Below are 23716 nucleotides of genomic sequence, written 5' to 3' on the forward strand. Positions count from 1 at the left end.
TTGCCGACAGGTTTTGATAAAATTGAACTGCCTCTGCATCTTTTTTTGGACAATAAATGTTTGCTAGTGAATAATTTTTCAGAACAAAAGTTCCTTAACGCATCTTTTAGCTCGCCATAATGTGCAAGACTTTAAAACTCCAACATATCTATACTACTTCTTTTTTTTTATTATTGTTAGGCCATTCCAATAAAAGGTTTCGTTTCCCATCGCCCGACCGACCCATTTTATTTCGAAAAGTAAAAAAAAACAAATTCCAGATTCCCTAGTCAAAGAAGCAAATACTTTAATTTACAAACACATGATTCTCTTTTCTTTTCGTAATCTTATCACAATCAGTCTTCTCGACCTCGCTCCCGGGGACGGGCATTCTCGTTCCCAGAGCCTCCTGTCCCTCTTAGCCAGCGGGGCCTTCGTACGAGGGAAAGGAGGCCAACCGGTCCTCGTGCCCAGCCTCCGGCCGCTAAGAGGACCAGGCGGCTCTGGGGACGAGAATGGGGAACGGGAAGAACAGAGACCCTGGGAACGAGGTTGTAGTTGAGACTGCTAACCCGCTCTAAGAAGCAAAAATCCAATCGTGACTTGCTCGGAAGCATTTTCCCGCGATTGGCGCCAGTTAAATGTATTTGCTTCCAGTTCTGATTGGTTCATTGCACTGTTTACATCTTTCATGATTGGTCAGAGTGATAACGTTGGTTTTATTTTTACGACACTCAAGTGAAAACTGCTCTAAAGCGGATTTCATAATCAAAGCTAAGGTAATTACTTTGGCCAATCACGACATGCGCAAGCAACACAATGAACCAATCAGAGTTCGAAGCATTTGTAAATAAATGGTGTCAAGGGCGGGAAAACGCGTGCGACCGAGTCTCGACTGGTTTGCCTCTATTTTTAACTGGCTTTTTAACCAATCACATAAAGTAGTAAAGTAAAACCATAACCAATACGAAATTCCTTTCAACACTCGATTGAAAACCCCTCTTCTATGGCCAATCACAGTTGAGACAGAACACAACGAAACCAATCAAATGCGGAGCAAATACACGCTAATGCTAGGCGCGGGAAAACACATGCGAGAAGGGTAGAGGAAAATAGTAAATTAGTAATTTTCGATACTTGATGGAAAACAGCTAAACAGCTCTTTGCTTACAATTGTCGCATTGAATTTCGAAATTAATACAGATTTAATTTTGAACGTGTTTTTCATGATGTCTTTGATTGTTACTAGCTTTTAAGCATGTTTCGTCGAAAACTCAAATTGTTCGCGTGGTATGCAATTGTCGTAGCCATATTCGACTTACACGAAAAACAGCAGGTTTGTATTTAGGACCTGAGCAAAACAATTGACCACCAAAAGAAAAGGAAAAATGACAGGTAAAATACATTGTTTTAGTCAAGTTTATTGCAACTAAAACACAAACAGAATACTATTTCGGGCCTTAAGGAAAAAAGCTTTGTTGATAATTCCTTAAGCCATCTAATGAGCCAAATATATCAAGAGTTTTAATCTAAGACTCTATGATATATGGCGGTATTGAACACAAAATAATGTACATTACTCGTGAAAATGCGTGTTACTTATGCTAAGTAAAGCGTCTTTATATAACTTTGTCCTTACATAGTCTAGTACGCAACGATTACCATGAGCAAACGCAAATGATATATATTTTTTTGTGCCTAAGTTGTTGGATATACAACTTGTGCTTCCTTAAATAAAAACTTAAAACGGCTAAAATTATCCAGATTTCGTATACTTACTTCAGTTGTGGGATGACAAAAAAGAACGAAAAAATCAAGCTTTATACATAAGAGCTATCGTATATCAATAATTGGGATAGCGAATAAAAAAAACAATTAAAAAACAGTGAGATAGACAGTTTGAACAACAAGTTAACAGCAAACTTAAGATGATTTTCTTGTGGCAATAAAAACAACTAGAAAGTTTCACTCGTGTGCATATACAAAACAGTAACGTTAAAAAGGGAATTTTTATTTTATTTTTATATTTTAGTGTAAATTTATGCATAGCGTCCTACAGCGTCCTTCTACTGTTTGGATTTAATAAGCTGTAGTTACTGTACTGGTGTCTTAATGACACAACACAATTACTGAACGTAATTGAAATTTGTTAATTTATGTGAATTGCCTTACGTTTTAGTTCTTTTCTCCTTTCATTTCTTTCTTCTTTAAAGGCAGCGGGTGGGCCAAAATTGAATCCCATTGATGCACATGAACTTGATTTAAAAGAAACTGTAAACGCCATGTAGTAAAGAACTACATTCTATTTTCGGAAGGGGTGGAGAGTCATCCGAGGGAGGGGAGGGTGGGGGTAAGTGGGGGTTGTAGCAGCGCAGCCACCCTCCCCTACAGAAATGAACGGTGCTTAATGTATATGCTACTTAGAAACGTATAAAACAAAAACAGCAGAAGTCAAACACCCATGTATAACATGTTAAACAAGAAAAACACAAGTCATTTTGACTGCCAAAAGTTCACGTCGCAGACGTTGATTTCTGTAAAACACAATAATGTGCTGCCTGATTTTTGACCAACCAATTTCATTTTAAAGACCTTATTCAGATATGGTTGATATGACTACAACTGTTGGCTAACTTTTGCCAAGAAACCACTAACGTTACATTCCAAAGGATTAAAAATATGCTTAACTCGACGACTGTAGTGTATTATTTTAATTATTGTTATTATGGATCACTCAAAATTAAGAGCTTACTTAGAAAGAAGTTTGTGTTATATACCTTAATCCTCCCTTCCCAGGAATTTTGACAATGAGCTGAAATAAGCTCCGTATGAAGAGTCGCTGTGAGCTGGCCTCTACTACTTCTGTTTAGCAAACATTGTTTTCTGTGATGAAAAACAATGCAGGCCAGTTTGGATAAACTCTCAGTGTTTAGTATACATGTATTTGAAGAGAGAAGTGAACAAATCCTCAATAGAAAATACCTTGAGACGTCGTGGGATACTATTTGGAAGGGAGCAGTGAAAATGAAGCGTTTACCTTATGTGAAACGTTCTATCTACATTGATTTTAATATATTATGAAAGTAAATCTACCACTCCTGCATCTGTTGTAGACCCTTCTGGCAACGACTTTTCACTTCTTCAACTGTTCAAAGGCCTGGAAAAAAATAAGAAAAAAACGTTCACAAATCTCGTAAGTACATGAACGGCAGTACGCAAATTACTTTCCTACATTAATTTTTCTCGTGCAGGTCAAACGCAAAGAAATCACTGGGGCCAATCACAACAAAAGAAACGAACTGATCAGAACAAGAAGGGGGGAAATACAGCCGGAGCTATGCGCGGGAAAGTAAGAAACTGACCGGTGCAAAGCGCGGGAAAAACAAGTAACTAACTGGTGCAAAGCGCGGGAAAACAAGTAACTAACTGGTGTAAAGCACGGGAAAACAAGTAACTAACTGGTGCAAAGCGCGGGAAAAACAAACAACCGATGCCAAGCACGGGAAAACGATTAACCGATGCCAAGCTCAGGGAAAAGAGCAATCAGTTCCCAGTTCTCTTCCTTACGTTTTGCTGATTTGGTTCCCTTAGTATGACCGTAACTCATGGATCAGTGATAGAAAGTAAGTAAGAGACTTTATTTAAAGAGGGTAACACTTTACAGTTTACGCCGATAACCCTTGTGGCTCATAGACCCTTATCACTCGGCGGCCATGTTGAGTCTCGGGGGAATAAAGCTTTGTTTTTGCACGGCTAGCCTCGCACTGAATTCGCGTCTGGCCGAGGCTTGCCTTGCGAAAACGAAGCTTTTTATTCCCCCGAGACTCAACATGGCCGCCGAATGATAAGGGTCTATTGCAAACAACTCTTAATATGCATGTATCAGTGCATGCCAATGGATGATGTCTTGGATACAAATCCAAAATGATGGATGTCCGGAAAATTTTGTAATATGTGGGAGGGACACACATTCTCCTAAACAAGAAAAGTTATTCCCAACGTCTTAAATCATACATATGAAAAAGGAAAATACTTTAAATCTATGGAGGGTTAAAATTAATTTCGTTTCTTACCTTGATCTGTGACAAAACGTTTCCTTTCTGGGCCAGATCTTTTTCAGGATTGGAAGCTGACGAGGAATCAACTTTAAGTACCTGTAACTCTGCTGATCCCAGCTTACACTCCCTGCTATTCTTTCGAACAAGAGTCTTTTTGGCCGCACTTTGCACTGGGTTCTTATCGGGTGTTTTTTGATACCTTAACTCCATCACCTTCAGATTTTTTGTTTCGTTCTCAATTTCCAATAGTCTTTTCTTCGTCTTTGCCAACTCGCATTGGGATTCATGGAACTCTGCATCAGCATCTGCAGTAGCTTTAGACCGACTGGTCGACAACGAAAAGAAGATCTTTCTATCCTTGGCAACTGAAATCCTCTTTTTCAAGTTGTCCTGCTTCTTCAAGAGCTCTTCCTTTTCTTTCTGCAAGCTCTCGCTTTTTGCCAGATAATTTCCATTCTCATTCGTTTTCGAAACAGTCCCCGGTTCTTCGAAGTTCAGCCTGCTTAAAGCAACTAAGGAAGGTCTCTTCTCTTTTGTGGTTCCATCCTTTTTCAGTTGCTTGGCATACTCCTGGAAAGCCTTCTCTGTTTGTTCCAACTCTTGTCGTTCTTTATCGGGATCTGGAACAGAACACACAAAACTCCTTTTAAGCTACAAGTTACTAGTTATAGATGAATGTTCAGTTTCATTTTTGATTCATTTTATTGTATGCATTGTTGTAACTTTTATTTAAGTTATTATCGATTTCTTGTAAAATAGTTCTACATGTATTAGTTACTTTTGGGAGTAATTAAATAAACTTTCAGCGAATTGATTCGAGGACTGAATCCACTTTTTGGACTTTGTTTTATTGATTTGTGCAAACGTTGGTGTGAGACCGAAGTTCTGGCAAAGCCGAAGGAATTCAATGGCTTCATCACAGTTGAGTCGTTTGATGCTAAGCTGTTCAAGTTGCCAGAATTTCGGTCTCGCACCAACGTTTGCCAAAATCGATGAAACAAAGTCCAAAAATTAATAAACTGTAATGTATATTGATATTGAACTAAACCAAATCAAACACAGGACAAACAGCAGTGCCCTTAGGCGCCCAAGGTCCTTAAACCACAGATACAAGCTGATTATCAATACGGGACACAAAGATGGCGCAGAGCACGTGTCAACCGAAGCGGCCATACAGTTTGTTCTTTTTAGGATTAATAATTCTCACTGTGTCTACTCAAAGCCAGCACCTAAAACGTAAGCGAAAGGAGATATCAATCCACAACACAGGCTGCCTCAACCGTCATTTACTATTCGAGGTCAGCACTAAAAACGTTTTGGTTACGCAGCGCTGCGACTTTACTCCTCGAAGAATCCATCACAAGCGATTTCTCAAACGAATGATCAAATAGTACTCCAATCACGATGCTAGCTGCCAAATGGAACTCTACATATTATCATGAGGTGATGTCCATCCCAATCCTGGGCACACTCATCGAGACGGCGCCAGTAATGCCGGTGACGACAACAACCCGCCATTACAAAGCCGGAAACAAGGACCCACGAATTGATTCGAGGACTGAATTGGCATGCAGTAGCACATCCAAAACAGTCAGACTTGCACTAAAACTCAGTCGTGATTGGTAACTTGTGTAACTATTTAAAGCGTTTACCATATGAGTCGGAATCCATTCTGGTGCGTGGCATGTGGCCTTTGCTTTCAGTTTTTTCTGCCTTGGCACCTTTCTTCTCCAAAACCACTTGCTTCTTACTTATCACTCCATTTTCTTTTTTCGTCTTCGGAGCTCCGTTTTTCTTCTCAGGTGTCACCTCACTCTGTTGGTTGCCTTCATACAGATTCTTCTTGGCCAAAATCCCTCGTGAAACCTCGTGTCTTCCGACCTGCAAAGCCATGGAAGAAAAAGAGTGACGTAAATATTCAAGATAAATTACATTCTTAACATCATTTGGCCAATAATTATTTGGACCAAAGTCCGGGTGACTCACTTACAATAATATAGCGGCAGTTATAATTTACAGATATATATGTAGACATGGTATTTTCATGCAGTGTTCGTGAATCTTACAGCAGGATTCAATTTATTGTAGCACCTATTCAGTGCAACTAATTCAAGAAGAATTGAGAAAAAATACAACAAAACCTTATCTTAGAAAAAGCTGATGATGTACTAATTAACACCTCGTACCATCTCTTATCTGCCTTAGCACGCGATAAGTTAATTAGCACCTGCCCCTCTTCAGGAAATGTTTCACTGAGACGAATTCTTATAAGCGTTAAAAAATCGCTATTAATTGGCTTCAAATCGTTGTATTTCGTGAAATTAGAGTGAAGCTACAGAACAAATCACAGTTGTAAAAGCTGGAAGAGTGCTTGATCAAACCAAAAATACACCAGAGTGTACTTTTTTGTGTCGCGAATACAACTATGTGTAAGGGTGTCTGCTTCTAAAGAAACTGTGGTGCTGCGTCGGTGGGAGACCGGAGAGTGAAAACGAATATTCGGTTTTATCCACTGAGTTGGTAAAGACATTTGGTCACCGTAAAGAGATTCGAGCGCTAGCTCTTCGTCAGAGCGAATCCACGCTCTGACGAAGAGCTAGCGTTCGAATCTTTTTACGGCGGTCAAATTACCTTATCAACTCACTGGATAAAACCAAATATATGTAGAATAAGAGTTATCCAATAATTACACTGCAGTCAATTCTCCTAACAACAGAAGCCCACTTGGCTTGTAGCTTACACTTTACTACTGAGTGAAAATTCCATTTGTTAGATCTTTTACGTTTAGTCCTTGCTATCGGGGAAGATTTCGAAAAACAACTGCAATGGCATGATCAAATCCCCGGTAGAAACACTGCACGTGTATCTGATGTGGCTCAACTTTTTTAGTTTGACGTTTACTTTCATTTTCCTCATATTTATTATCATAAATCAATGTCATCTGGAACAAAGGAAAAAAACCCACGACATTCAAAGTATATGCAAGAACATAACAAAATACTGACCGGTTGCGAGCCTTCCTCTCCCCTTTTGAGCGCCTCTATTTTCTGCTGTACTTTCAATTCAACCTCTTTTTCCTCGGTGGTTGGTTCTCGGACCACCTCAAGGTAATCATCAGCCTGTTGCCCTTCATCAGTTGTGGCTCCACCATTCTGGACACCAACTACTGGATCGCCTTTTTTGCCTTCTTCATCTCTATCTAAAAGATTTTCCGTAGAGGACTGCCGATCGATATAACTGACTTTATCATCAAATGAAACCTTCCTCTCCAGGGGAGGCTTCGCTGATGTGCCCTCTGTCTCATTAATGCTTTCTGGAGTGTCTTGCTTGTCAAACGTTTTCTTTTTTGCTGTCTTAGTTAGGGTGTCAGCAATTTTGTGGATTCCAGCTGTCAACTTAGAACCTGCAGAGCAGAAGTAGAAAACCACTGCCTGTGTTAATTCAGTTCTTAATAATAGAATATAATTATTATAATGAAATGCTCTCTACCATTAACAAGTGGGCCACAAAAGTCTGCTGCAGTGATTCAAATAAAGATAGCTTTCATGCCTTTTGTATTCAACGCAAGGGAAGTTCAATTCTCAGAAGTAAATAAGATTCCACTTATATCGAATTGTAAGAAATATGTAAGGTAAGAAATTACTAAATAAAACCCAGCAGCAAAACGGCCGTACGTAAAATAAATAAAATAAAAATAAGTGAATTTACTCAAATGTCGAAGTATTTAGCACTGTAGCCGTGCTAATTGGGGACACTATAAATCAGCGAAATAAAATTAATATACAAACTGAACATAACATATGTTAAAACTCCCAACTGGTGGGAGGCAAACCAGTTGGAAATTTACAAAGCATGGCCTTGGATTTGAAAACAGGGCTGCCGTGAAACAAATCCAAGCGGTCATAGCGGGACTTGAACCCGAGGCCTCCAGATTACAAGTCCAGCGGCCTAACCACTTGGCTATGCCGCCTCCCATTAGAACCAAAGGTACTGTACTACTGGTGCTGCAAAGAAGGCCAATAGAGAGAAGGGTACTTCAGTGGAATCTCCCCACAGCTAAATTAGAACTGGTGTATGCTGTATGTTATGGGAATGTAACTTCTTAGCACACGGATTTTATACTGGGGTGTAACCATTAAAATTAAAACTTTTCAACGGTATGTTTAAATGATCTGACTGATTTCAATTACATTCTTGATGACATTTTGGATTGAATTGTTTTTCTTGAATCTTAAAAGTGGAAGAATTACTGACATGTAATAGAATAAAGTTGTGTTTGGACATGGTAGAGTCACTTACTGGCTTCTCCTTTGTAAACTTCTACTCTCAATGCAATATGGTTGTGCCATGACTGTGGTTTAATTCTCACATAATGAGCGTTCACAGCCTTTTTGAGCATGTTTGTGACCACTGTGTCTGGGTCTTGATTACCCTGGAAAACCTGTTTACAAAAAGCATTACTGTTGAAGTAAACTGTAAAATGAGAACATTACTATAATTTAACAGTAACGCAATATTCACACTTACCACCGTAAACCCAAAACAATATCCACATTGCCAATCACAAAAAAAAAGGTATTGTACTGTAGTATGATCTATAAGAATTTAGATAAAAGAAAGACCCTCGCAGTAATTTACGCAACTTAAGCAGTTGCGAAAAGAAGGCCTGAAAAAAATTCAGGCTTGAACGCGATACGAACCAATGACCGTTCAAGCCTGAATTTTTTCCAGGCTTTCTTTTCGCAACTGCTTAAGTTGCAAAAATTACTGCGAGGGTCTTTCTTCTATTTCATCTTTCACCCACAGTTCAAATGTAAATTAATTTTCATATATTCATATTCATCTACAGGTGCACAGGCATTGGGCATGGTCTGCCATCAAATCTTTCAAATAATTATTGTTGAGGAAAAGCTTGTTATTCCCTGAATTTCTGGCTTTTAACCTTACAGGCCTCTCCCGTGTCTCTCACTATTAACAACAGTTCTTGTCCCTGTAACCTCCAAAAAGAAAAGACGAGAATAATTTACACTATCTGCAAGAGTAAGCCCAGAGTCTTCATTTAACTAACTTGTTCCTAAATTAAGGTGTATGACTTCAGTTACCAAAATGTTAATATCCAGGAGCGCCCTATTCCAAAAGCCAACTAAGACATTAGGAGACGATTGTGATGAAAACCTAAGGTTTTCTTTTCTAAAATAACATCTTAATTTTTTGTCAGATGGAAAATCAATTCCTTTTGTTTCTGGAGGGTGCAGGAACAAAAATTGTTTGTTAAGAGTGAGAGACACATGTAAGGCCAGTAAGGGTTTACAAAAAGCCAACAACAACTCAGAAATTCAGGGGATAAGAATCAGTTCGCTAAAATTTTCTGCAACTTGTAACTATGTATTCAACTAATCAATGTCCTTCTAAGGCCCTCATTGCCCTAGATGATCTGGGTGGTACCTGTATACTTTACAAAACTGGATAATTTACCCTTTAATCCCTAACAGTGATCAGTATCAAATTTCTCCTTGTAAAAAAATTAATACTTATTCAACCCCTGAGGTCAATGAGAATTGTAAGAAAATGGTCACCCAAGGTGAATTTTCTTGCTTTTTTAATAACCTCTCCCCAGTACTTTTATAAGAAAAGTATAGGGACAAGATAGGAGAATTTGTTCTTTCATATTAGGAGTCGAGGGATAAACATTAAGACCAAGAAAACGCTTTACCTTTGCTATTCCAAATTCCTTATAATTTGTCCAGTTTTCTCCATCCTTGCTGTAAGCTATGGTGTATGTCTTCACAAACCAGCCTCCCTGATCAATGAATCCTGGCCTGCCTTGTGAGGCCACACCACAAACCTTCATTATTTCACCTGGTAATAACACACAATAGTACTGTTATTATACAAGAAAACCATATTAACACAGGCGAAATACTACATGTATCTTCCATCATACTTTGGTTGTGTTTATATATATTGGCATCAACAATTAAATTAATTTTGTTGGTTGTTGGCCGTTGCTGTTTTTGTCCCATTGAAGAAACCTTTGTGATGAGTTTTATGCAATGTTAGCCCTCTGCAGGTCCTGTCACTTACATGTAAGTCTACTAGGTCATTCCATGACCTCAAAATGATGTGAAAAGCAATGAGTGAAATGCCCCACTGCCTGAATGTTTTGATGCTTGACACAAAGTTTCCTAAATTTCTTCACTTTTCAACCATCAGCTAAAAACAATTTTGGGAAAATCTGAATTTCTGTGACCTTTCCATGATCCAAACAAAGTTTTCTAATTTCCTACAGTAACTTTTCCAGGCCTGGAATGCAAATTTCAAATTCCATGTCTATCCACTTTCCACAATCTTTCCATGAGCAGTGAACCCTGTTCAATTCTAAAACACATCAGCAGCTTTTTCCCCTTTTTCCCACACTGCGAAACTCATTTACAATCACTACAGCTGTATGTCCATACACCTGTCTACTTTTCCATGGTCAATTTGCCTCACAGCATTGTTTATGGGATTACTGTTTGTGAAAAAAGGAACACAATTTACATGCCATCCAGTTAAGGAACTACTAGCAGTCCAGGTTGAGAATTGTATGCACGAGATCAAAATTGATGATTTTGATCCACAAGCGTGCGACTCACACATAATGTTTGTATGAGTTGGTAGGTATAGAAAAATTGTCTTTTCGGTCAATTACATGTGTAAAGCTAGCAAAATTTGAAGTCTTACAATGTTTTGCAATTTCTTGGTTGTATTTATCAATCTCTCACTTCAGACCACCCACCTCATTTTAAACTCAAAAGCAATTTTTTGAGGATTTAAATATTTAAGTGGGGAAACAAGCCCACCCTAGTTAGTGAACCAATTTTCCTACCAAATTGCGCTGGAAGTCCATGCAGTCATTGTTTCTGTAGTGTGAAATATATGTACAATGCAATGACTGATCTGAATTGCAGACTCTAACAAACCTAAGTCAATCTGAAGATACTGCTGTTTGTCACTGACATTTGGACACCATGCACCAGCTGATGAGTTAAGCCTTCCAGTATGTGGTTTTGAGGCATTGTCCAGGGAGGATGATGCTGTGATAGCACTGTCCTCTATGCTGCCATCTGATAACCCAGCAGGCATTGGTCCTATGCAGAGAACAATCATTCACCAGCCAAGGTTTAAGCAAGAAGGGCACCCAGAAATCTTATGGGTACTCACTTGTTGAATATAATGTGCAGTTCCAGAAAATGTCCATACTCCTCCCGCAAAAGGTTTTTTGTTTTGCACCCTCCCTCCCCCTAGGAAATTCCAGTTTAGCTTCATACTTTGCTCTTGTTAAGAGTTTGACTTTTAGGACCCCCCTCCCCCTGGAATTTCCAATGACCTTCCATGAGGTGGGTATGGATTTTTTTCTGGAACTGCACAATTCACTGAAACTTCACTTTTAGAATTACAGTCAACTCTCGCCTTGTGGAAACACCTCACTATTACGGACACCCCGATAATTTATACAGCAGCTAAATCCCCTGCAAAATAAATTACAGATGTTTGACTGAAACAAAATCCCGCTATTATGGACTCCACTATTAAGGATACTAACTCGTGGTCTCGAGGGCATCCACAATAAAGGGAGTTGACTGTATATGGGAAATATGCCTACGCAGAGAAATATCGACTCCAATGACAGGAAGCTTACATTAAGTCCAGGCTTTGTCTAGTTTTGAACACAATATTATTTTTTGTTATGCCTGAACTTAAAAGTTAACTCCAGTCTGGGTTACTGTCTGTTACCACAGCAATAGACTGGATCGAGAGGCAAGTCTTGTTGTGCCATACATGTATATTTACTGCATTTGAGTTTTTTGATAAACAAAATTCTTAAAGAATACTCCAATAAATTTGATTTTCACAAGGGTTCCAATATTTTATTCTTGAAAGTCATGCAAAATTTACCCATTAAGTTTTCATACATAAACAGAGAAAAGGGCAAAAGTCCAGAATGAAACTAAAGTTTTATCACCAAAACCACAATCCTACATGTACAAAGCCAAAAAGCAAATTACAAATATTATTGTTATTTTCACCAGCGAGGTTGAAATCATTTTAACCGGCATGGACTCATTTCAACCTACAACACCTACATGTACATGAAGTACTACCCTACATCTGTATAACTTCCCTGCAAGCATCAGTACACTCATTAAAACATGTACTTCTACATTTTAGTTCAATGGATTAATTTCTGTGAATTTTTCCAATCTACTAGGTAATAATGAATGAAAATGACTAAATAAAACCCAGGTAAAATGAAAAGGAACCGGGGTACTTTATAACTTTTTCAAAAACCAACTTTTCCAAATTCCAATTCGATCTGGAGAGCCGGTTCTCATCATCTCATCGTGGAATCATGTGCGACACAAATTAATTAATGCTTAAGGTTTTTCTTCAAAATGAAACAGAAATTTGCGAAAAAAAAATTCAGGGCAATGTTCTTCTATTAAATCAAAGACCACATGCAAAAATTCAGCTCATTTGGATGACATTTAAAAATACAACCAAAATAGTCACTTACAATAGTTTGGCATAAAACCCTTCACATATTATTATTTCATTATTATTTTTTAAATATTATTTAACTTATTCACAACATAATCACTTAATCTTATACACTGTACATCTCAATAGCACTAACCTTTATTCAATTTCTCAGTAGACTTGCTTTGGATGGCACCTGCAGTTGGGCTGGTGGGGCTGCCAGGGCCAGCGGTATTCACTCCATCCCATCTGATCACTTTGTCAGCATGAGGCACTGAAGAGGCCACCTCTTCATAAATCTCCTCACACTCCCCTGAATTATCACCACTGTCACTATCTTCCACCACCTCAACTCCATCTGATGGGTTGCGAACCGGTAAAGTTGGTGGGAGGGGAGGGAGAGGTCCCAGGTCCTGATGACTTGCTGATGGTGATACTGATTTTAAATTAGTAACTTGACGTGTTGGTATAACTTCCACATAGGGATCCTCAACAGTTTGTTGATTATTAGCTCGCTGAATTGTTATATTGGGCTTCTCAAATGTCGGTGAAAGCGTCTTCTCCGAGCCTGGAGAAATAACAGGCATAGCATAGTCATCTTCATCTTCTTGCTCAAACACCCCTGAACTTGATTCTGTGGGTGATGCGGCAAGCTTGATGAATCCAGATTCTATTAGCAAAGCCTTTTTCCACCGCTCCCAGTCTTTTACACTTTTAGCCACAAGAGTAAAGTGATTCATGCCATCTCTCATCACATGAATGGCAAGCTTAGTTTTCTCTTCTTCCCCAGCCTTGATTTCACTTCCTTTCAAGTCCACTGTTGTTTCAGGATCATCGTCTTTGATTGTCTTATAACAATGCAGTTTCTCTTCTCTTATCAAGAACCATCGTTTGGAGGTATCGCTTGCATTATATGCGTACCCAGCCAAGGCAACACCATCATTAGGACTGGAAAAGAGTTTGTCCTTCTTCGCTTTTTTCATCAACCAGTGAAAGAACTGTTTCTTCTTTTTAGCTTTCTGTTGCACAGGTTGAGCTTGCTGACTTGGTGGCACATCACCACCATCAGAAGATCCAGAGTCAAACTCATCGGTAGCAAAACCATCATCTTGATATTCCTCTTCAGTGTGGTCAGTCTTTGTTGCCAAATTGGCCACAGCTTCATACACATCTTCTCCAAACTGATTGCCATCGGCTTCATCAGGAATCTTTGGTAGTTCACCAAGATCAGGTATTTTAGGTAACTCTTTATCATAACCATTTTCTTGAGGTGCAGCATTGACATAACTTACTGCAACTTGGTCTTCACTCTAAAATATTAACCAGAAAATTCAGTTTGATATGTTACAGGAGGGCAATATAATGGAAACTTTACTTTAAAACAACTTAGCAATTATTACTTTGAATGGGGAATTAAATCAAAACTTCATAAGATAAATTAAATGCAACCTTCTGCAACAGATTATTTGTCCAGATGCATCATAACAAAGATGTGTATAAATAAATGTACAACTGTAACGTAATATGCAGCACCACAAAATATTGAACTATATTAGTCTGTACTGTGTCGACTCCATAAAACATTTAATTAACATGTGTTGGGAAGAGGATACACAAAGAATCTACACATAAACACGATCACAGTTTGAAATAAAAAGGTGAAATCTAAGAAGATGATAAGCTGTTATTCATAACATTAGCCCTTCATAGTATATGACATTTGAAAGTCTGAAGATTAACATTCTGCAATTGCAAAACCACCCAAATGGGTAAAGTTAATGAGTGATTATAAATAAACGTTGCATTGGTTGATAATTCCATTTTAACTTCAGGTGAAAAGCTTGGTGATCATTAATCCGCTATTAAAGATCTAACAAAGGTAAATGTAATTCCTTACAAAACAACAGGCTCTTTTCCACCATTGTACCTTCTTCTTTTTTCCATGCATGTTTGCTTTTTCTTAGTACTACAGCAACAGTAGTAATATTACAAATTCAAAGTTTAATCAGAAGCCTGATGATATTAGTCTCAATATCTCATAACAGGGGATAACATAAATAGTTATCTTACTTGCTAATGCAGCGAAGGCAAAATCTACAAATTCCTACGAAACTGGCTTTTTTGTACAACAATATGTATGCACCCATTGCTTCTATTTGCATGTCTCCTTTAATACTGCAGTAACTGCAATAGTATTGTAAATTAATTCTCAGTATACATAACTGAAAGCCTAATGATATTAGAGTTATCAAAACATCTCGTAACCAAGACACGTTTCCAAATATCACCTCTACCTCTAATAATTATTATTGGAACCCTAACCTAGCCAATTTCATTCAGCTGATACCCTTTAATAAATTACAACACTGGCTTCACTTATGCCATGGTACAGTGAGAAAACTACACAAAAGATCAGAACATTATTTTACTTTGAACTGTCAAAACACATAAGGATGCTTGTGATCAACACAAATAGCTACTAATCCTGGCCAATACAATGAAACTGCACTAAAACCAGACAACTGGCTAGACAGTGCAGAGACAATGCAGTCATAGCTATAAAAATGCAACATTTTTGAACAAATTCATGAGGCATTCAAACTAAACTGAGTTCCTCTGAATACACATTGATCAATTAAAACATTAATATTTTTTATGAATAAAAAACTTGTTGCACAAATGGCTGAATTAACCCAAATGAATCCCAGTGGCGACCAACATCCAATTTCTCCTTATATGTATAATATCACTGCTTGATTAAACATTCAGGTCATGAACTAGAATAAAGAAAATGATCACCACAGATTCTCACAACTAGTAACATAGAAAATATCCAGAGGACAGTTGGGAGAATATACATGTTGATACAATATTTGGGGCTTAAAGGATTCAAATAACTGAGTGGTCTGAACAAACATACATTCCTTCCCCACACCCACAAACCTTCAGAAATTTCAATTTTCATAATGGTGCATTTATTCAGACAAGTAAATACAGAGTGTTGATGTTAGTGAAAAATTGAAAAGAAACAAATTATCCCTGAGGAACACATCTCCACTTTTTCTGTGCCCTGCAGATTTTGATTTTAGTTTTTACGCCTGGTTAAATATTATTGATCTCAGAACAGCACACCACATATAAATTGCTAAGCAATGATCCAATTAGAGAAGGGGTACTGTTTGAACGGTTTTGACTATTAGGAGACTCATATTAGCAAATACTTCATTGAAACCACAAGTCCAATATGCAGGGGTCATAAACAATTAACAGAGGCAAAAACATGTTTAATTATCTGGTAAATAAAATAAGACCAAATCAGAACTGCACAGTAATGGCTTACATTGAACCCAAGTTTAACTAAAATTGTAATGTAGAATGTACCATTATCTTCTTGACTGAAGTAGCTGTAGTGTGAAGGTCGTCAGGTTGTTAGGTTTACTTGTTTGTGTATTGCATTGGTAACTGTTGTCAAGTCAAGACCACAAAGTTCCTGATATTAGCCTTGCTATTATTTCTGTTAACTGATCTGAACTCTACCATTTATCTGCATATATATTGGATTTGCAGAACTTAATTGAAAAGATGAAAATGTTTAAAATGTTTTAGCCTTACTGCTTTAAATTTAACAAAATTAAATTCAATCACCAGAAAAAGTAATACACGGTCAGAAGGTTTCATTGTTTAAAGAAAGCGTTATTTTAGGGGTCGGAGGATTTCTAAAAAGCAAAATTCAGCAGCAAACAAATTTCAGCAAAGTAAAAATCACTTAGTTGTAAGGGGACAGGCATGAATGAACAATCTTAATATGCTTTTCAATATTATTGCATTTTATCATTATCATATACAGAACTTATTATTTTTCTAGCTCCAAGGATTTTACTCCAATCTAATATTTTTCCAGTTATGAATAGTTGTTTCAATTACTGGTAAATAAACAGGAGATTTAAGAATATGCAAGAAATTAAATCACAGTTTTATGTTGTACATTTAATTTAAAGGGATTAAAATGTCAATAATTATTATTAATAAAAGAAACAGAAATAATTTATTATAATAAATATTATTTTAACCTCAACTGGTTTACTACAAACATTGCAATAAGTTTAGGACCTTTTACCTCGTTTAAATCAGAAGAATTGTTGTCAAACTGAGCTGGGCGAGGATTATCCTCCAATTTTAAGGAGCAAGGAGGTAATTCACCTTCAACCGTGTCTTCTTCTTCCTCCTCCTCCACAATCGATTGCATTACAGGCGTTTGATGGGACGCAGAGAATTGTTTTTCTTCGGAATTGGAAGCCTGTGTTGAGGCATTTTTCCCAGCTGATGCAGCTACCGTAAGAACTTTCATCCACTCTTTGAGTTCATCATTGTTTGATGCGACAAAAACCCATGGCGCCATGCCAGACTGAGTCAACCGAAACACAGGTGTGCGCAAAAGTCGGTCATCCAATGAAATCTGACAACAAGGCATGATGATCACATCATATGCCACTTCATCTGGATCTTGTGAGGGAAATATACACAGATGTTGATCAATGAGAACACACCACCAAGTCTTCTCACTATGTTTTTCCTTCAGGAATCCAGCAAAGTCTGGTTCACATAAATCCTCCAGAGAAATGTCAAACAGGGCTGCACTGTCTCTCTTGCGACTCTTTCGTTTATTACGCGGAGAACGATTAGAGTTGTTTAGTGGATTTGAGTCATTTAGTGTTAAATCATCTTGACTGTTAACATCATTACTATCCGAGTCCTCCTCTTCAATTGGATGATAAATAACAAGTTCTCGCAAGTCATTTAAAGTTAACTCTTCATCCAAGTCATGGCGTTTGTTTGAGAAATAAGAGCCCTGTTTAGGTTAGAAGTCAAAATGAAAAAGAGTAATTATCAATGAATTTATATTTTAAATTTGATTTATGGTTGAAGACTGATTTCAAAGGAAAGTTGTGTCTCAGTCAACAAATATTTCTTAAGTGCATGTTTATTATTGAATTTTAATATTTTATTTTTTAATGACTGTAACTAACTGGATACATTTTAAAATTAATACAAATTTAATTAGTCAGAACTAGAGTACATTTTAGCAAGAGCAGATGTATTGCAGATTCTTTAATAGTATTAAAGATTTTCTTAAACATTGATGAACAAAATTTAAGAAGAGACAATAAACTTTTTCTTTTTTATAACATAACTTTATGCATAGCTGTAGGAAAGCTTCATGAAGAGATGAAAAATGAATTAAATTTGTAGTGTGTCGCTGTCACTGTGAGCACCAGGTCAAAATGTTTTTGAAAGTTGTCCAGAAGTGACTATTGTAACTTAATTTCATTCTGCAGATCTAGAGCAACATGAACAAAACCCAAACATACAGGTAATAAAAGAGCAGATAGTTTTCAAGGTGCACATGGCATCTTAACATGCATGTGTTGTGGTTCAATTTTATCCTTGGTTTAAATTTTATTTTCCATTGTTTCAAACTCATTATCATACATTACCATACCCAAGAACAATAGGAAGATAAAATTTAAACCAAGGATAAAATTGAACCACAACACATGTACCTTTTTAACTTCAATTCACAAGTGATTTATAAAAGTCATCAATCACAGCAATATTGATTGACTTCAATAATTACTAACACTAGCAACTTTTAGCTGTGTTATTTTTCTTACCAGTACAGTTGTAACTATTGTATTGAAATCATAATTCAATTTAATTAATTCCATTAACATGTTAAGATTTCAATATAATGATAATTAATTTTTGTTTTGTTTTGTTTTGTTATTATTTTTTGGTTTGTTTTGTTTTTTTTTTCCTATTCAAAGGTCAAAGATGTCATTAAATGAAGTTGGCTTCACTAGGAAAGGGGCCATTTGAGAAAGCTTCCCCAGCTGTCCACTGTCTTTTAAGGACAATGCCTCCTACTAGTACAGAGATATCTTGACACAGTTTATTTACTACATTTTATGTGAGAAAAACAGATCTTAGCGAGGGCTAGTCTGGTATCCAAAATAAAAATGGGGGTACATGTAGCTATGCATTTTTTAAAAAAATTATTTAGCAACAACAATAATATTCAAAGTAAGATAAAATAACATTTACCAGCCAAGAGTAATTTTGTGTAAAGGGTAGTACACCATAGAATTACTTGCCCCTTCCACTGTATCCAAATTTACCGGTACTTAAGTAACCAAACCTTCACTATCATGTTGTTTCTTCCTAATTACACCAACTTGTGTATCTGCAAAATCATTAGCAACATTTTCGATAGAAACAAACCTTCAATGCTCTGGTTGCTTGCCATTCTTCTGAATTCTCCAATTGGCAGGAGGGTATATCTGGAAGAGACCCACTCCGTGGGATCGCCTCTTCGGCAATGTCGTAAAAGTCATTTGTATCATTCAGAGACTGACTCGACACTGACAGCCCTGCATTGAGAAGCTTGTCTTCCTTTAGATTGTTGTTTTTCATATTGTTTAAAGAATTACTCATTCCTTCTACAATCGTGATACATTCTTTTCTGTGAAGCTCAGCTTCTGGGCTGAGAGGCTCTTTAGGCAGTGTGTTGTGAAGAAATGCACTTATTTTGGAAAGGCCCGTATGGAATTCTGTGAAGGAAAAAATATCATTAATTTTATAAATTATAAATAAAATGTACAAATTTGATGGAATTAAATAACTATAATTTGTTGCACTTACAGCTGTAGCAATAAATATTATATTAATTTCTTTCTCACGGGCATTTTTCAAATATTATATTATCAGTGACATTAAAACAATAAATGGAAATTTTTTCCAATTCTCTTGCTTGCAATTGCTTAAATTACATATGCAATGTAGTTAACTTTTTATTTTCCACTACATTTGTAAATATTTTTCAGCTACAAATATGACTCTCGCAATTCAATTCAGTTTGAAGAGGTTCTTCTTGCCCTAAATATACAGTGTATGTCCCATGTTGAAACTTATTTTGTGTGGCAAAATGAAAATAGATGTATAAAATAAAAAATTCAGAGAATAGAAGTACAAATAGCTTTCAATACCCTGATGCTTTTACACAATACGCTGTATTTAATATACATGTAGATATTCATTCGGCATCTCTTAAGGGCTGTTGAATGAAATGTCTTCACCTGTGTTAATAGTTAAACCCTTCTTGAAATTTAACTAGAGTCTACAAAATACATATAAAGTTAAAAAATGTTTAACTAAAAAATAAATTACACTGTATAATTTTGGGTGTTATTAATGCAAAGCATTTAACATCGTTGTAAAGCATTTAAATTTTACACTCTTTTGATTAAATGAAAAGAGTGTAAAATTTAAATGCTTCACAAGGATGTTAAATGCTTTGCATTAATAACACCCAAAATTATACAGCATAATTTATCCCACTAAGAAAAAATTTCAATGTGCCAGAAATTCCTTCACAGAAAGCTGTGGTTTGGGTGAGGATAATCAACAGCTTTTTAAAATGAACAACCATTGCTTTACACCTGAATGTAATGAGAAGAAGTGTGTTAAAAAGTGGTAATAACACTGAATTTTTGGTGCATTCATGTACACATTTGAATAAACTAATGCCTTATTAAAGCATACATGTATAGAAAATGTACAAAGACATTGTGCTGCAAAGGCTGAAAGACCACAACATTGAAACTACAATCGCAGAAATATAATAATTCCCAACGAAACTGTGGTGTATAGTTCAAAACTATAGTACAAGTAATGAATTTGCATACCTACATGAACAGTATGTAGTCTGAGGAATCAAAGAGTCTGATAACATTTGAAATTCAAATCATTTTGCAAATCAGTAGTGGTCAGAACAAAATCTCTGACACCGATTGCAGTCAAGTTGCCATTAGCTTAATCTTACAGAAACTCCAGAAACATTATGCTTGCAAATGTATTGTTTCATTCCAGAAAATATCCATACCCCTCCCATGCAAGGTCATTTGCTTTGGACCTCACCCCCCTGGAAATCCAATTTAGCTTCATACTTTCCTTTAAAATTTTTGGGTGTTGAGAACCTCCTCCCTCTCAGAATTTCAAATAACCTTCCATGGTGGAGAAATCATGGATATTCTGTATGTTAAACACATTTATTATTTATGACTTCCATTCCATTGTCTAAGAAAAACTATTTAATTGTTAATAGTCTTAAATTATTTAAAAGTTTCCAAGATTAATTTCCATGTAATGTAAAGTTAAGCCTGAATGCCATTAAAGTATGTACAATTGTAATTTCCAAGACATTGCTGACAAGAATAAAACAAGTCTATTACAGGAAAAAATAAACTTTAAGGTAATTCGTTACAACATTTTAAATAAAGTATTTAAAGTGAAACAACAGACAATACTTGTCATAATAATGAGATGTAAATAGACAGGTCCCTGTGCATAAATTTATTTTTAACACAATGTGCATGTAGTAAAGCCTCTTATCTTTTGTGTGTCAATACTATTGTAAACAATGCTTCCAACTATTACAACCAAAAAGTTAAATAAAATTGAATTTTTGTTGAACATCGGAAGATCGTGAATATGGGAGAAAATATACCGGCAACTTGTTTTGACATTTCCTTGAATCTTTGCAACAACAAATCAATTTAATCCACAAGTTTTACACTTGCTATTTTGCATGTGTACATGTACAATAATGACAACTACCATTCATACAACGCTTCCCATTTTTACAATTATTAAACAAAATCAATTGGCACCTTAAATGAAACCTCCTCAAAGCAAGTCCTGTGTATACATGATTGGTTTTGAGTTATGTCTGATTCAATTAACCACAGGACTGACATCTCAAAATCAGTTCAAAGTCTATAAATCACCTCTGTTCCAATTTAGCACAGCACTAAAAAAGTTCCTAATTTATAGCTTCTCAGCAGGATCACACATTGGACTTCAAAACTCTGACAACATAAACAAAAGAATTTTGAACTCTTATGACCTAGACAGCCATGTAATTAAGGCAAAAGAATGTAAAGGATGGTTGCACACAAGCAAGTTTCCTTGGCAAGTTTTTTGACAGTTTTTATTTGTTGGAGCATTAAGGGTAAACAAATTTCCCATGATGAGTTCAGAAACTAGCACAGCAGTTTCGAACAGATTTGCTACAGAAATACTCAACGTAAAAAAAAAAATGATGCACACCCCATACCATACTACACATCATAAATCACTTCATAATTCCAATTATTGCAAATGTCATGTTTGCTGATGAATTATGTCTGTACTGAAAGTTCAAAGATGTTATCCTAGATGCAAAACAAGGACAATGGATGCACAGGTTTACCACCCTTTTAGTGGTATCTAGACTGTGCTTTTAAATGGCTATGCTGGATATGAATTAAGCGTTTCTTAAGGTGAAGTTTAGAGCTTTTGAAACAGATCAACAAGATCTTTTGTTAATTTAAAGCTTGTGAGAGTGGTGTTTGATTCTCTCAGAATACATGTCCAGCTTTATACCAAAATTGTCAGATGTCTGATGAATGACCCATGAGCTGCTGAGCAAAAACATGAGATTTCCAGTATATATAGTGTCACTTTGTTCAAACTATTTTATCATCATCATCATCAACTTCTTATATCTTTTTTTAAAAGGTAAAACATTTTTCAACACTCTGAGAATGTATAATGTCCCATTGTAAGAAATGACTAGACAAAATTTAAAAATCTTTCAAACAAATTTATATTAATATTATAATACTATTATATTTTAAAGATTTTTTGATGGTATTGTTACAAGCATAAGTTCATGCACTTACATAATTTCCAGTATATTTAGTGTCATTTTGCTCAAATTATTTTATCATCATCATCATCATCGACTTCTGTTACCTTTTTTAAAAAGTAAAAGATTTTTAAACACTCTGAGAATGTATAATGCCCCATTTTAAGAAATGACTGAAACAAAATTTAAAAATCTTTCAAACAAATTTATATTTAATATTATAATACTGTTATATTATAAAGATTTGATGGTATTGTTACTAGCATAAGTTCATGCACTTTAACAGTGCTTAATATCATCAACAATGAAACTCTAAAATAACTTAACCATAGCCCACCCACATAGTAAAATGCCATCTACATACCTAAAGATTGAAACTATCATGGCATATAAAAAAACAGCAACTAAAGGAACTGAAAATCAAAAAAGATGTGTATTTGATCTTCTTTTCAAACCTTCCTACAGTACATCTTCACAGTTTAAAGCTGCCATGATGAAATAATACAACACAAACCATTTTCTAAATTTAACTTACAATGTAAATCCAATTATGTAAACTAAATAAAGAGTAGAAAAATAGACATGAACTGTCATAGCATTGGAATTTATTCCTTGATTATATTGGCAAGGGTACACCTACACGTATTGCAGACAAACAAAACAGTAGCTTCCAAGTACAAATTTCTAATAATACATTTAACTCTCATGTCCAATAAAAGTTTGCAAAAGAAAGATTATCAGTCTCTTTAATCCTTTTAGTGACTTTTATATGAATCTATTCAAGTCATGCACACCATTTGAATGTGAATCCAAAAATGTTTTCTTAATTTTTTCTCACTTTCTAACCAAAAGAAAAGGTTTTCTTCCACTAGTTACCAGTCTGAGCTACACTCTAATATTTATAACCCCAGACATTTCATCTGCCTATTAAAATGTATTGGAATTTGAAATAATTACCACTTTTTATTTGTTTAAAAGCCACTCTAAAACTGAGTGCAAATCTATGTTTTTTTGGTTTAATCCTAACAAAATACACGCCTCAATTCCTTTAAGCAATTTAAAAGCTGTCAAATCTAAATGAACTGTTAAACCATAAAAAATGATATCATCATCAAACACCAACAAAAGAAAATCAAGGACAAAATAAAATCCATCTATATAATGAAACGCACTGACTTCATATTACGGTAATGAAATCTAACACAGACCATGAGGAGAAGATAATTCTGTTTTTGAGTTTATTCTTTAATTTCATGAAGTTGCCAATAAACCCCATACTCTATAGCATTTAATATTTCAGCCCGCCAGGCGTCTCTTTAAAATTCCACCGGTCTAAAAATACAAAACGCGTCACATTTAAAGCTTCTTGGGGAAAGTAGCGTAAAATATTGTCACAAGGAGGCTGAAGTTGTAT

At 35.9% G+C, this 23716-nt stretch overlaps 1 protein-coding gene across 5 annotated transcripts in view; it reads right to left on the reverse strand.

Moving 5' to 3' along the window:
- Positions 1-1380: 1380 nt before the first annotated feature.
- The window catches only part of LOC146477210 (uncharacterized), a 28134-nt gene continuing 5798 nt past the window's right edge, over positions 1381-23716 (reverse strand). For 3 of the 5 annotated variants that reach the window (XM_085113660.1, XM_085113659.1, XM_085113658.1), the window contains exons 2-11: positions 18837-19165; positions 16675-17406; positions 12715-13867; positions 11000-11167; positions 9751-9896; positions 8337-8478; positions 7043-7440; positions 5690-5918; positions 4053-4657; positions 1381-3136 (exon numbers count right to left, since the gene is read on the reverse strand). In XM_085113660.1, the coding sequence (XP_084969786.1) occupies positions 3113-3136; positions 4053-4657; positions 5690-5918; positions 7043-7440; positions 8337-8478; positions 9751-9896; positions 11000-11167; positions 12715-13867; positions 16675-17406; positions 18837-19049 (3810 nt within the window). In that variant the 5' untranslated portion in view covers positions 19050-19165 and the 3' untranslated portion in view covers positions 1381-3112. The remainder of the gene's footprint in view (positions 3137-4052; positions 4658-5689; positions 5919-7042; positions 7441-8336; positions 8479-9750; positions 9897-10999; positions 11168-12714; positions 13868-16674; positions 17407-18836; positions 19166-23716) is intronic. The other 2 variants (XM_085113663.1, XM_085113662.1) reach the window with 1 other exon arrangement.

This window comes from Pavona decussata, unplaced genomic scaffold, assembly GCF_977016875.1.
Source record: "Pavona decussata unplaced genomic scaffold, jaPavDecu1.1 SCAFFOLD_71, whole genome shotgun sequence".
NCBI lineage: Eukaryota > Metazoa > Cnidaria > Anthozoa > Scleractinia > Agariciidae > Pavona > Pavona decussata.